Source organism: Urocitellus parryii, chromosome X (genome assembly GCF_045843805.1).
Source record: "Urocitellus parryii isolate mUroPar1 chromosome X, mUroPar1.hap1, whole genome shotgun sequence".
Lineage (NCBI taxonomy): Eukaryota > Metazoa > Chordata > Mammalia > Rodentia > Sciuridae > Urocitellus > Urocitellus parryii.
The window spans coordinates 92,790,388-92,804,488 of NC_135547.1; the positions used below are offsets into that span (position 1 = coordinate 92,790,388).

Below are 14,101 nucleotides of genomic sequence, written 5' to 3' on the forward strand. Positions count from 1 at the left end.
CTTCACCAGCAACACAGAAGAGTTCCATTTTTTTCCACATCTTTGCCAACCATTATTGTTACCCTTTCTTATCATTGGCACTCCAGTGGGTATGAAGTAGTATCTTATTGCAGTTTATTTACTTCTAAAGGGGGAAAATAAGAAATATTTTCTATATATTCTTCAGAAGACATAGAAGTAAACAGACTTAGAAAAATAATTTCATTAGGGCTGGGGATGTATCTCAATGGTAGAGAGCTTGCCTAGCATGCTCAAGGCCCTGGTTTAACCTCCAATACTGAGAAGAAAATCTTTCATTAGGGGGAAAAATGCTACCCTTACACATCCATTTAAAAATATTTATTTATTTACACATCCACATTTGTGAGGAGAGTTTCTGTGGGATGGGAATGGAACCAGATAGGGTGGCTGGAACAATAATCTTGAAAAAGAACACCAAAGGGCTGGGGTTGTAGCTCAGTGGTAGAGTGCTTGCCTAGGACTGGTAAGGCCCTGGGTTCGATCTTCAACACCACATAAAAACAAATAAACAACAAACAAATAAATAAAATAATGGTTAAATTCTTTAAAAAAAAAGAATACCAGAAACTGATTAAAGAATTAAGACATTAACTTATGTATTATTTTCTTTTTACAGAGATATTTTGGGCTGGGGATGTAGCTCATCAGTAGAGCACTTGCCTATCATGTGTGAAGCTCTGGGTTTGAGTCACAGCACTGCGAAAAAAAACCCAAAACTGCTGTTCTTTAAACATTGTGTCTTCCTCAAGAGCAGATAACACCTGACTGGAATAGCAAACACCTGGTGCATATGTCTTCAACAGTTTAGTTGTAGACAGACACAATACCTTTATTTTATTTATTTGTCTCTATGTGGTGCTGAGGATCGAACCCAGGGCCTCACACATGCAAGGCAAATGCGCTACCAACTGAGCTACAACCCCAGCCCTCTATTTTTTTTTTTTGTGGTGCTGGGGATTGAACCCAGGGCCTTGTGCATTCAAGGCAAGCACTCTACCAACTGAGCCATATCTTAGCCCTGTCCTCAGCAGTTCTTGTCCTGCCACAGGACAATGTCTATTTGGATGAACAGAGAAATGGATGGAGTCAGAGCAATCTGCTCAAAACTTGGTTACAGAAACAATACCATAAATGGTCCATGCTAGTTTACAATACTCACTTCAGCCACTGCATACTTAAAATTCCAGCACCTGTAGTGACCACCAGCCCTTCTGATCTCTCATCCTTAAGGGCCTAAAGGTCTGTGGAGATGTCACTGCAGTGCTAGGTAACTTCTTCTGTGTTTATGTCTGGCCTCTCTTAACATACTCTTGAGCTTCTACAAGACAGGGACCATAGCTAGGTGCAGTGTCATGTGCCTGTAATCCCAGTGACTTGGGAGGCTGAGACAGGAGGATTGCAAATTCAAGATAAGCCTCAACAACATAGTGAGGCCCTAAGCAACTTAGTGAGACCCTATCTCAAAATAAAAAATAAAAAAAAAGGCTAGGGATGTAGCTAAGTGGTAAATTGCCCCTGGGTTAAACCCCCAGTACTGCCTCCCCCCAAATACAGAAAAAGGGACCATAACTGTCATAGAACAAGAATAATTTGTACTGACTATATATATATAATTCCCAGCAATTCAGGATTTCAAGTTCAAGGCCAGACTTAGCAACTTAGTGAGACCTTAAGCAACTCATTGAGACCTTGCCTCAAAAAATAAAAAGGGCTGGGATGTAGTTTAGTGGTCAAGTGCTCCTGTTTTTGATTTCCCAGTGCAACAAAAAACACAAAACAAATCAAAACAAACAAACAGAAAAACCCCCCAAAACACTAAAACTCCTCAAACTGAGAATAATAATAAGGCACTTTCCCTCAATATTTCATTTTTTTCTCTCCAATATACTATCTTTAATAGTCACTGAGCAGATGTACTTGCTTACTTGATACTTTCCTATGTGGTGAAGATTTTGTTTTTTTAAAAAAATTCACTTCTCTCATGCCAACAGTAAACTGTTGGTGGCCCACCATTTTATCTTTATTTCAGTATACTTGTATATATGTCTTTGGACAGGGTCCCATCCTTCTACTGTCTACCCAAATCCCAAATGTTTAATGATTCTATTCAGTTTGGGTGATGAATGATAGAGCTTTCTATCAGCAAAGTTAGATTGACTCTAGAGCATAATAATATAAATAAAAATCACAAGTACTATTACTAGTACAACTAACACTGAGTATTTACTATCTTTCTAGGCAGTATGCTAAAACTCTTACCATCTTAAGTAAGTACTATTAACATCTTCATTTATAGATGTGGAAACTTAAGTCCAGATATGTTAGTTAATTTTTCCAAGCCTGTGTAACCAGCAAGAGGTAGAATCAGGATTTAAACTCCAGAAGCCTGACTCCAAAGGCCATATTTTTTTAATATTTATTTTTTTAGTTGTAGTTGGACACAATATGTTTATTATATTTATTTATTTTTATGTGATGCTGAGGAATTGAACCCAGGGCCTTGTACGTGCTAGGTGAGCACTCTACCACTGAGCCAAAACCCCAGCCCTCCAAAGGCCATATTCTTAACCACTATTCTTTCTTTACACTTAGGAATGCCTAAAGCATCTGGATCTAGAATGAATGGGGCTTGAACATAAGATAGAGAAGTACTAGCTGGGCATGGTGGCACACACCTGTAATCCCAGCAGTTTAGGAGGCTGAGGCAGGAAGATTGTGAGTTCAAAGCCAGTCTCAGCAACTTAGTGAGGCCCCAAGCAACTCGATGAGACCCTGTCTGTAATTAAAATACAAAACAGGGCTGGGGATGTGGCTCAGTGGGTAAGTGCCCCAAGTTCAATCCCTGGTACCAAAGAGAGAGAGAGAGAGAGAGAGAGAGAGAGAGAGAGAGAGAGAGAGAGAGAAGGAAGCTACAGGAGTTCTGGAAAGCTGCTGGCAGTTAGAGGTAAGGACTGTGTACGCAATCTAGGTAAAATCCAGGGCTGTACCTGATTTGAACCAGGACTTTAGGATCTGCATCAGGAATATCAGAAGCCTTTGTATTCAGGAGAAAGGATGGTTCTAGTTCCTAAATGTGGAGGCTACAGATATTGGCTGGTCTGGACCCCCAAACTGCTGGTGTTACAATTTTTATCCTTGCCCAGAGGATGTTTCCAAATTAAAAGCGGAGGACTGAAGGATATTCCCATTGCCAGAATAAAAGAAGCCAGACAAAACACAATTCACAGTTAAAAGACTTCCATAAAGCATTTATAAGCTAAATGCAAAAAAAGCTAAATGCCCAAGATATGTTCATAATTATAAAGACTCTTAAATAGAACTCCAAAAAACAATTATGCTAACAAAGCTTGACACCTACTAAATTACTGTATTTGTTTTCCGTGTTTCCGATTCCTGTACAGGGAAGCAAGATGCTGGATCATGAATGGATTTGAAATTTACTTTTATTTAGTCATGGTTTAAAAGGAAAATATTTTTTTTGGTTTGTTTTCTTACAAACCAAACTGGACTTCCTATCCAGTTGTCAACTGTGGAAAACAAAGACCATTTTCAGTATAAGCAGAACATAGGTGGAGAAAAATACAATCACATTTAAGAAGGTCACCTGGTGGGGTTGGGGTTTGTAGCTTGCCTAGCATGCATGGGACCCTGGTTTTCATCTGTAGATATGGGGTGTGGGGCAGAAGATCATCTGAGGCTGGGGATACAGCTCAGTGGCAGAGCACTTGCCTAGCATGTACAAGGCCCTAGGTTCTATTCCCAGCACTACAGAACAAAACAACAAAAACCAAACTAAACAAAAAGATCACCTAAAGTTTACCACCTTTGCTCAGAAGTGGGGATGGGACTGCCTTTAATGCCACTGGCTACTTCCGTCACATTTCCCAGGACAGAAAACATTTCACACCTTTCTCCTTAAACCTCTAGACCTCACCCATATCCACATTATGAGCTGATGATTCTGCTTGCAATAATACTTAGAAAATTACAAAAATCAAAAGAGAACTCCTGTAGATTCCCACTAGTGTTCCTACTTAAAACTGTATTCACATACTCTGCCCTTCAAGCCTGTTTCCTGGAACAACTATCTGTGTTTTTGTCTAAAGCACCCCTCACTAGCATACTTTGCCCCAGCTTCTTTTTTAAAAAAAATGTTGTAGTTGTAGATGGACAGAATGTCTTTATTTTTAATGTGGTACTGAGGATCGAACCCAGTGCCTCACACATGCTAGGCAAGTGCTCTGCCACTGAGCTATAGCCCCAGCACCCCCATCCTTTTTTACCTACTGAAAAACCTTTGCTGCTACAGCTTTCTCCGTAACTCAGTTACTCCCTTTGAATGCATACTGTTCTGTCCTGTTAATAAATATATTACCTCAGCATGGAGGTAACACCATGGAGCTTTTGCTTCTTAAAATGCTTTCTTTTTTTGGTTTTGAAGGCTACTACACTCTTTTGATTTTCTGCCTCTCTACCTGGTGGGTATCTTTTTAGTCTCCTCTGCTAGCTGTTCCTATTCTCCTTGATTTACTAACTCTGGAAAGCTAAGGTCCAGTCCTTGATACCATTCTTCCCTGTCTATTCTGACTCAGTTGGTGAACTTATCCACTCGACACTTTAAAACTATCCATATGCCAGTGCCTGCCAAATTTATGTTTTTGGTCCAAGACTTCCTCCTAAACTCCAGATTCATGTCAACAACTGCCAGTTTGACATTTTGACTATGGTATGTGATAGACACCTCAAACTTAAGTGTCCAAAATGGAATTCCTGATTTTCTCCCTCAAATCTGTTCTATCCGCAGATTCCTTTTACAGTTTATCCAAAGTTCATCCTCCCCCTGTTTGGGTAAAAATCATGGTGTCATCCTTAAATCTTTTCCTTCTCTCACACCTCATATCTGATCCATAGTAAATCCTGTTGGCTCCACCTTCAACACTCATCCAGAATCCAAGTATGTTTTACCATTTCAAGGGCTACCACTGTGGTCAAAGCTACCAACCACCTCTTCTCTCATTGCATTTCCTTCTAATTGCTTTTCTTGCTTCTAAACTTCTGTCCTCACAGTCTATTTTTTTTTAAAAGAAAGGGTCTTTACTGCCCAGACTGGTACTGAACTCCTAGACTCAAGTGATCCTCCTGCCTTGAGCCTCCTGCTTAGCTAGGATTACAGGCATGGGCTACCATGTCTGGCTCTACTCTCAACAGAGTAGCTAAAATGCTTTTAAAAAACCTTTTCCTATGGAAAAACCTACATAATAGAATAATATAATAAACTCTCTGTATACCCACCATCCAGCTTTAGTGGGTTTTGGTAGATGGCCATTCTTGTTGCATCTTCACCTCACAGTGCCCTGCCCTGTTCTCTGTATTATTTTCATACCACAATATTATATCTAAAAAAGATAAATTGCTGGTATGATGGTATACAACTGCAATCTCAGCAACTCAGGAGGCTGGGGCAGGAGCATTGCAAGTTCAAGGCCAGCCTTGGCAACATAGCAAGACCTTGTCTCAAAATAACATATAAAGGGTTGGGGATATTTACTCAGAGGTAAACGCCTCTGAATTCAATCTCCAGTATTGAAAAAAAAAATGCTATCAATTGGCTGCCTAAAACCTGCCAATGAATCCCTCTTAACTCAGTGTAAGAACTAAAGATTTATAAGGCTTTTGGAAGCCATTACCAGGAGCTGGCAAACTACGTCCACAAACTAAATGCAGTTGGTCACTTGTTTTTTGTGCTCCATGAGCGAAGAATAGAAGGATTTTTTTTTTTTAAATCCAGAGAAGAAATTTTTCTTTGGTGTATTAGGGATTGAATTGAGGGTACTTTACCACTGGGTTACATCCCTGGTTCTTTATTTATTATATACTTTTTAGATGTTGATGGACCTTTATTTATTATTTATGTGTGGTACTGAGAATCAAACCCTGGTGCCTCACACATGCTAGGCAAGTGCTCTACTACTGAGCCACAACCCCAGCCAATCCTTTAAAGATTTAAAAATATTTATTTTTTAGTTGTAGTTGGACACAACACCTTTATTTTATTTATTTATTTTTATGTGGTGCTGAGGATTGAACCCAGGGCCTCACAGGTGCTAGGAGAGCGCTCTATAGCTGAGCCACAACTGCAGCCCCAAGTCCTTTAATTAAAAAAAAAATTGAGATAGGATTTTGCTAAGTTCCTCAGGCTGGCCTCAAACTTGTGATATTCTTGCTTCAGCTTCCCAAGTAGCTGGGATTATAGGCATGTACCACCATGCCCAGCAAAAGAGCAATATTTTGTGACATGTGAAACTTATATGAAATTTATTTTCAGAGTCTAAAAATGAAGTTTTATTGGGATATGGCCATGTTCTTTTCTTTAAGTATTGTCTATTGCTGTCTTCATGCTACAAAGGCAGTGTTTTAAGTAGTTGCAATCAAGATACATGGTTCACAAAGCCTAATGTATTTAGTATCTGGCCAATTGTAGCAAAAAATTGCCAACCTCTGCCATAATCAATCAGGCCCCTGAGTAATCCCTTTAACTTCCTCTTCCTACATACTCCATTCTCATCTCACTAGCCTCTTTTCAGTTGCTCAAATAGGCCAGACACACTCCTATCTTATAGCCTTTCTAATGGCTGTTTCTTCCGCTTGGAACATTATTTCCCTAAACATCTGCATAGCTCTTTCTTTTGCTTTTAAGCCTTGGATCAAACTCCCACTTACACAATGAATTCTACCCTGACCACTCTATTTAAACTTGTAACTCATGCAACTTTCTCTATACTCCCTATCTTCTTACTGTACTCCACATTTTTTATTTCCATAATATTTACCACCTTTGAGTGTGCTATTAAATATCTACTGCTTATGCTGGGTATGGTGGCACATAATCCCAGCAATTCAGGAGGCTGTGACAGGAGGATGGCAAGTTCAAGGCCAGCCTTAGCAACTTAGCAAGACCATGTTTCAAAATAAAAAGTATAAAAAGGACTGGGGATATACCTTAGTGGTAAATTGCCCCTGGGTTTAATCCCCAGTACCTCAAAAATATATCTATTGATTATTATCTACTTCTCCCAGCTAAAAGTAAATTCCATGGTATATGAATGATTCTTTTTTGGTTAACTGTCAGACTCAATGCCTTTACATAATTAGGTATAAATATATGTTGCTTTTCTTTTTTCAGTACAGGGGATTGAACCCAGGGCTTTATGCATGCTAGACAAGCACTCTACCACTACATGTTGAATAAATACAATTCCTTATAATCTAAAGTTTGGGTTGGAGATGCAGCTCAGTAGTAGAGCACTTGCCTAGCATGGATAAAGTCCTGGGTTCAATCCCAAGCACTGTAAAAAGAAAGCTTGAGTCTCAATGTGGTAAGATCTTTATAAAATGAAAAATTTGAATTCTAAGTCATGAAATAAGATGACAATTTTTTTCCAGAATGTTCTATCCATCTGTTCATCTATCATCTACTTATCAATCTAATATTTACTGTCTGTCTGCCTCGTCAGGGTGTGGGATCTAAAAATTAAAAAAAATCTGAGCTAACAACTTATAGATGAATAACCATACAGAAGGCAGAATGTAGTGATGTAGTAATGCAGGGCTGTAATGCAAACCCAGGTCTGCTAAGGTCAAGTCAGTGCTTTATTTTGACACAGTCATGTTGTCAATAACTAACAATTATAAAAATAATTATTTGTGTTGCTGTGGATTGAACTCAGGGCTTTGTACATGCTAAGCAAGCACCCTACCACTGAACTACATACCCAGCTCCTAAAGATAATTTTCTCAAAATAGTAAAAACAGAGTGAAAATGCAGGTTCCACAATAAAGAAAATTAGTAAATTACTGGATGGAAATTCAATGTCTTATAAAATGATTAAATAATAATTATGAAAACAGAAGATATTTCACTTGAAAAGTGGGAAAAAGTGTGTATCACAAACTAATCTATGGTACAACAAAAGATGGATATATTTATTCAGTAAACACTAATCAAATGCTAACAGCACTATGCTCTGTGCCAGGGAAAATTCACAGAAGAATGATGCGCAATCTTGGTCCTCAAGGAGAACCACATATGTGGATTAACAAGAAGAGAACTTAAACATAAACAGGTAGTATGTTAGGGCAGTAAATCCAAGGGAAACAGTTTTCCTTTATAATTGCTAAAGTGCTATAGTTAGGATAAATAAAACCAGCCCAAAAAGGTTTAAAAAGCAAGGGAAAGTATTTAATTATGTTAGATGATGAGCCTGAACCACATTGTCATGTCACACAGCAAGGAGTCTTATGAAACACCCAGAGCCACTGTCCTAAACTATAACATTATATGGCCCTTTTTCTGTGGAGAAAGTCAGCAGGCAAAGTGAACTCTAACCAGCCTGTAGCTCACTTGCAGGAGGTCTGAGAAGTGGAAGGCCAGTCTTTCCTTCCCTCTTGCCTGCTGAGCCACCTTACTATGTCTGGAATAGAAAGTGAAATGCATTATGGGAATCGAGATTACAAAGAATAAACTTTTGTGCCTTTGCTGGATATAACTGGCCTTTACCAGTTTTAGCTATGTGCCCACTCCAACTGCTGCTGGGTATCACACCAGCTACTATTTCTACTTCTGCTTCAAGCAGCTAAGTTCTTGTGTGCCAAATATCCTAGAAAATTTTATTTGCATTACCACACACTATAAATGTGCCTACTAAAATGATTTTCAAAACCACCAGAATTCATCCTTTCAAATACATCTCTCCCTACTAAAATGGCTACTTAGTTTAGCAACGGCCAACCATCAAATCATCCTGGAGCTCAAGTCCATTTACAGTTAGTGGGTGAGCCACACAAGAATACAAGTTGCTTGTTTTAGAATTATAGCTTATTCCCACCCAGGATGCTGTCATTCAGCTTTAGAGCTCAGCTAACTCATCAGCTCTGACAGCAAAGGATGGAGAATATTTCTTTTTGAGACAGTCTCACCATGTTGCCCAGGCTGGCCTTGAACTCCTGGGCTCAAGTGATTCTCTTGCTTCAGTCTCATGAGTAGTTGGGAACACCGACATATACCATTGTACCCAGCAACCACTATGAATATTGAGAAAAAGCTGAACAGTCCAGAGGCCACATCCAAAATGGGTCCAGAAATGGGTCTATAAAATGTCAGAGCCCTAGGAGTGACTTTCCAGTTAATAGAACTCTTTTTTAAATATTTATTTTTTAGTTGTAGTTGGACATAATACCTTTATTTTATTTATTTATTTTTTATGTGGTGCTGAGGATTGAACCCAGGGCCTCACACATGCTGGATGAGTGTTCTACTGCTGAGCCACAACTCCAGCCCAATAGAACTCTTTACTAGGAGAGTGTATCTGACCAATTTGATTTTAGCTCACTCCACCATTTTTCATGGGCACTTACCTGAATACAAGCTCCTATCTTCACTTTGCACAGATTGCAAACTAAGGCCCACCGGCTGGGTGGGATGTGGGAGATCTTTGTGATTGGTTCCATCCTCTCAGGACAAGCAATGCTGACCTAGAAACAAAATATCATCATAAGGCAGAAGCATCAATGCATCTCAGAAGTACCATTCATAAACCATAAATTATTATTTTTTCCTTTTGGGGTACTGGGGATTGAACCCGGGGGCACTTAACCACTGAACCACATCTCCAGCCCTGTTTTATATTTTATTTAAAGATAGGGTCTCAATGAGTTGCTTAGTGCCTCGTTTCTGCTGAGGCTGGCTTTGAACTCTTGATCCTCCTGCCTCAGCCTCCAGACCACTGGGATTACAGGCATGTATTGCGATGTCTGGCTAAATTTTTAAATTTTGAGATAGGGTATTGCTAAGTTGCTGGGGATGGCTTTGAACTTGCAATCCTCCTGCCTTGGCCTCCTGAATCACTGGGATTAAGGCATGCACTACCACATCTGGACAAATGATGTTATATAAAGCTCAGAACATCAAAACAATGAGGTAAGTCACATCTTTCAAGGTTAATACAGTACCAAAAATAAACTACATACTGCTCAGTCCTTCAATCTTTTCTAGTAATATAAATGATTCATATATAGGATGAGAGTGCAGGAGTGTAGAGCAGGCATGGTTATCTTAATGAATCAAAGATATCTACCTTACTTAGGAACCAAAGAAAGCTACTAAGGAAGGAAATTAAAATTCACAATATCTAGCACCTGTTATATGCTAGAGATAGTGGCATATGCCTCATTATTTCATTTAATCAAATAAGGATAAAAACAGGCAGTGACAAATCTTTATATTTGGTTTACAAAAAGTACAATACCGTTGGAAAACACCAGCAGCATATTTATATAATGAAGAGATTGCAGCATGTAAGGAGAAAAGATGAGGATGATAACATTTCCAAACCAAAAGTCTTTAAAACCACATAACTACCATCAGCTTATCCTACTTCCTCAGGCAAAGTACCTTGAAGTGAAATTAGTCTTTAGGAGAGTGCTGAAAGGAAAAGGATGAAAACATTCTTTTCCTCATGAAAATAATGCGCCATGCAACTTCTGGTAAAAGGTATTTTCAATTTGTTTTACAAATACATGACTTTCTATGAGAGAAACAACTTTAAAAAGTGAAGAACTATCAAATAAAGATGGTCAAACTAGTACAAATTCTACCCACATCAGGAAACAGATCTGGAATACTCCAAAAGGCAATGGAAACCAAGAATGTTTGAAACCATAAGAGATGTTGACAGCTGACAAAGCTTATTGTACTTCTAAAGAACTCTTCCTGAGTCAAAAAGACTTTTATGAGCTAAGAGAGATGGGAGAACTGCTGTTGGAAACCAGACACTCTCAGGCCAGAAACCTGGGTTCATGTTACATGTCTATTAGCTGGATGTAATTATTATTATTATTAGGTACTAGGGATTGAACTCAGGGGCACTTACCCACCAAGCCACATCCCCAGACCTTTTTTTTTTTTTTGTTAAATTGTTGTAGAGGGACATGATATCTTTATTTTATTTATTTATTTTTATGTGGTGCTGAGGATTGAACCCAGTGTCTCACTGTGCTAGGCAAAAGCTCTGCCACTGAGCCACAACCCCAGCCCTCTCCAGCCCTTTTTATTTTGAGATAGGGTCTCACTAAATTGCTTAGGACCTCACTAAAATGCTAAGGCTAACCTCAAACTTGTGATCTTCCTGCCTCAGCCTCCTGAATTTCTGGGATTATAGGTGTGTGCCACCATGCTGGGCTAGCTGGATGTTCTTAATGAGAAAAAGAAACTGCTCCTTAAATATTTTTAAAAATATGTAGGCTGTGGGGCTGGGGTTGTGGCTCAGTGGTAGAGTACTCATCTGGCACATGCGAGGCCCTGGGTTAGATCCTTAGCACCACATAAAAATAAATAAACAAAATAAAGGTACTGTGTCCAACTACTTCTTAAAATTAAATATTTTTTAAAAAGTGTGGGCTGGGGATGTGGCTCAAGCGGTAGTGCGCTCGCCTGGCATGCGTGCGGCCTGGGTTCGATCCTCAGCACCACATACAAAGATGTTGTGTCCACCGAAAACTAAAAAATAAAAAAATATTAAAATTCTCAAAAAAAAAGTGTGGGCTGGGGTTGTGGATCAGTGGTACAGTGTTTGCCTAGCATGTGTGAGGCCCTGGGTTTGATCCTCAGCACCACATAAAGATAAATAAATAAAGGTATTGTGTCCATCTACAACTAAAAAATATTTAAAAATATGTGTATAGCTATAAGAATACAAAATTATGTATCTAGGACTTTTAGTTTAATTCTGTGGGCTTGATTATTAGATAGTAACTTTTCTGGAACCAATAATAACAAAATTAAATCCAGAGAAATTTTAAAGGAGAATCAAATACTAATAACAATATCATCAGTTTCCCATTAACTGAATTCCATAGTCTCTTGTAATGCAGTTAATCTGCTTAACACATTTTCTGGCTTACATAGGGGTTGGGGCGAGAGAGTGTGAGTGAGATGTCCAAACAGCTTTTTTTTTTTTTTTAAGGTATTTGGCCAGATGTGGTAGCGCACACCTGTAATACCAGTAGCTTAGGAGGCTGAGGCAGGAGGATCGTGAGTTCAAAGCCAGCCTCAGCAATGGCGAGGCCCTAAGCAACTCAGTGAGACCCTGTCTCTAAATAATACAAAATAGGGCTGGGGGTGTGGTTCAGTGGTCGAGTGACCCTGAGTTCAATCCCTGGTACAAAAAAAAAAAAAAAAAAAAAGCAGTGTAGTGCTATGGCACATGCCTATAATCCCAGCAACTTGGCAGGAGGATCACAAGTTTGAGGCCAACTTTGGCAACTTAACAAGACCTCATCTCAAAATAAAAAATAAAGCCAAGCATGGTGGTGCACATGTATAATCTCAGTAGCTCAGAAGGCTGAGGCAGGAGGATTGCAAGTTCAAAGCCAGCCTCAGCAACTTAACAAGGCCTTAAGCAATAAGACCCTGTCTCAAAATAAAAAGTAATTAATGGGCTGAGGATGTGGCTCAGTGGTTAAGTGCCCCTGGCTTCAATCCCTGGTGCCAATACAAACAAACAAACAAACAAATAAATAAAAAAATAGATAGGGCTGGGGATGTAGCTCCGTGACAGAACACACCCATATCCAAGAAGAATCCCACATAGTGGAAGCATTATTACTTCAGAAACATTGGCAAATATGAAGCTCTCCACTGTAAACCTGTGTCAGTCTAAATGCTGTGGGAGCAGGCTGGATGTGGGGTACCCTGAAGAAAATGGCTTCAGTCTTAGATAATTTCTCACCTCTGGAATCCACAGGGCACAGCTGACATGAGCCCATTTAGTCCCTGTTCTGGTGGTCTTCATGGCTCCACCTTTCTTTGGACATAGAAGACACTGTGGATGAATGCCCAGGACACAGGAGCGACACAGCCAGCTGCCTTCTGGGACCTTGAGGATGCCATAGCAGGCCTGGAGGCATGAGGAGGAGAGGGAAGAATGGTTAGCATCTTTGTACCAGGTCCATGTCTATTCTATTACACAGTCAAGTATACCCTCTGCTTTTGGGAGAAAGTTAAGTATACCCTCTGCTTTTGGGAGAAAGTCAAATAAAGCCAAATAAGTTTAAATCCAGGACTGAGAGATTTAAAAACACTCAAAAAGGCAAATTCCAGTATCTGAACTAAGATCAGTATGTCTGACCAAGAGAACTGAATTTAAGGATGATAGAACAAGACTAGGAGAATATACTCCCAACGGTTAGACCAATCTGTTATCTGAGGGTTGGGAATATAGATTTTTTTGCCTCTGTTTTCTAAAGCTTCTTCAGTGTTTATGTATTTTGATTAGCCAAATACTTATTGAATATATTCTACATATCATGCACCATTGTGATCAAGAAAAAAACTGTTAGGAAATAAACAAACTTCTGAAGAGTAAATAAACTAATGTTAATCAAGAATCTAATAGTGTCTGGTATATAAAAAGCACTCAGCAGGGCTGGGGATGTGGCTCAAGCGGTAGCGCGCTTGCCTGGCATGCGTGCGGCCCGGGTTCGATCCTCAGCACCACATACCAACAAGGATGTTGTGTCCGCCGAGAACTAAAAGATAAATATTAAAAATTCTCTCTCTCTCTCTCTCTCTCTCCTCTCTCACTCTCTCTTTAAAAAAAAAAAAAAAAGCACTCAGCAAATCATAGTAATCTGCATGGGTTCAAAAAATAGGACTTGTATTTTTTAAGAATTAAAAAGCCATGTTGGGTAAGTACATGTGGAAAGGGACTGCAGGTGTCCTTTAGGACCTACCAGAAACCTCAAGGATCTGAGAATGGCCGCCTGTTGACAGCTAGTGAAAAGTTAAGGCCTTAAATCATACAAAGAAACGAATTCTGCCAACAGCTTGCCTGAATTTGGAAACGAATTTGCCCCTAGTAGAGCCTCCAGATAAGAGCTCAGTCCGGCTGAGACCTTGACTACACCCTTGCAACTCTGAGCAGAGGACCTGCCTAAGCTGTGTACGGATTCCTGACCCATGGGCACTGTGATAAATAAATGTATGTTGTGTACTTGCTAAATATGTAGTGATTTATTATTCAGC

General features: G+C 39.4%; 1 protein-coding gene across 1 annotated transcript in view; it reads right to left on the reverse strand.

Moving 5' to 3' along the window:
- Jade3 (jade family PHD finger 3) overlaps nt 1–14,101 on the reverse strand; it is a 118,420-nt gene that overhangs the window by 12,260 nt on the left and 92,059 nt on the right. Inside the window, exons 8-9 of the mRNA XM_026413740.2 lie at nt 12,807–12,974; nt 9,436–9,552 (exon numbers count right to left, since the gene is read on the reverse strand). Of these exons, the coding sequence (XP_026269525.1) occupies nt 9,436–9,552; nt 12,807–12,974 (285 nt within the window). The remainder of the gene's footprint in view (nt 1–9,435; nt 9,553–12,806; nt 12,975–14,101) is intronic.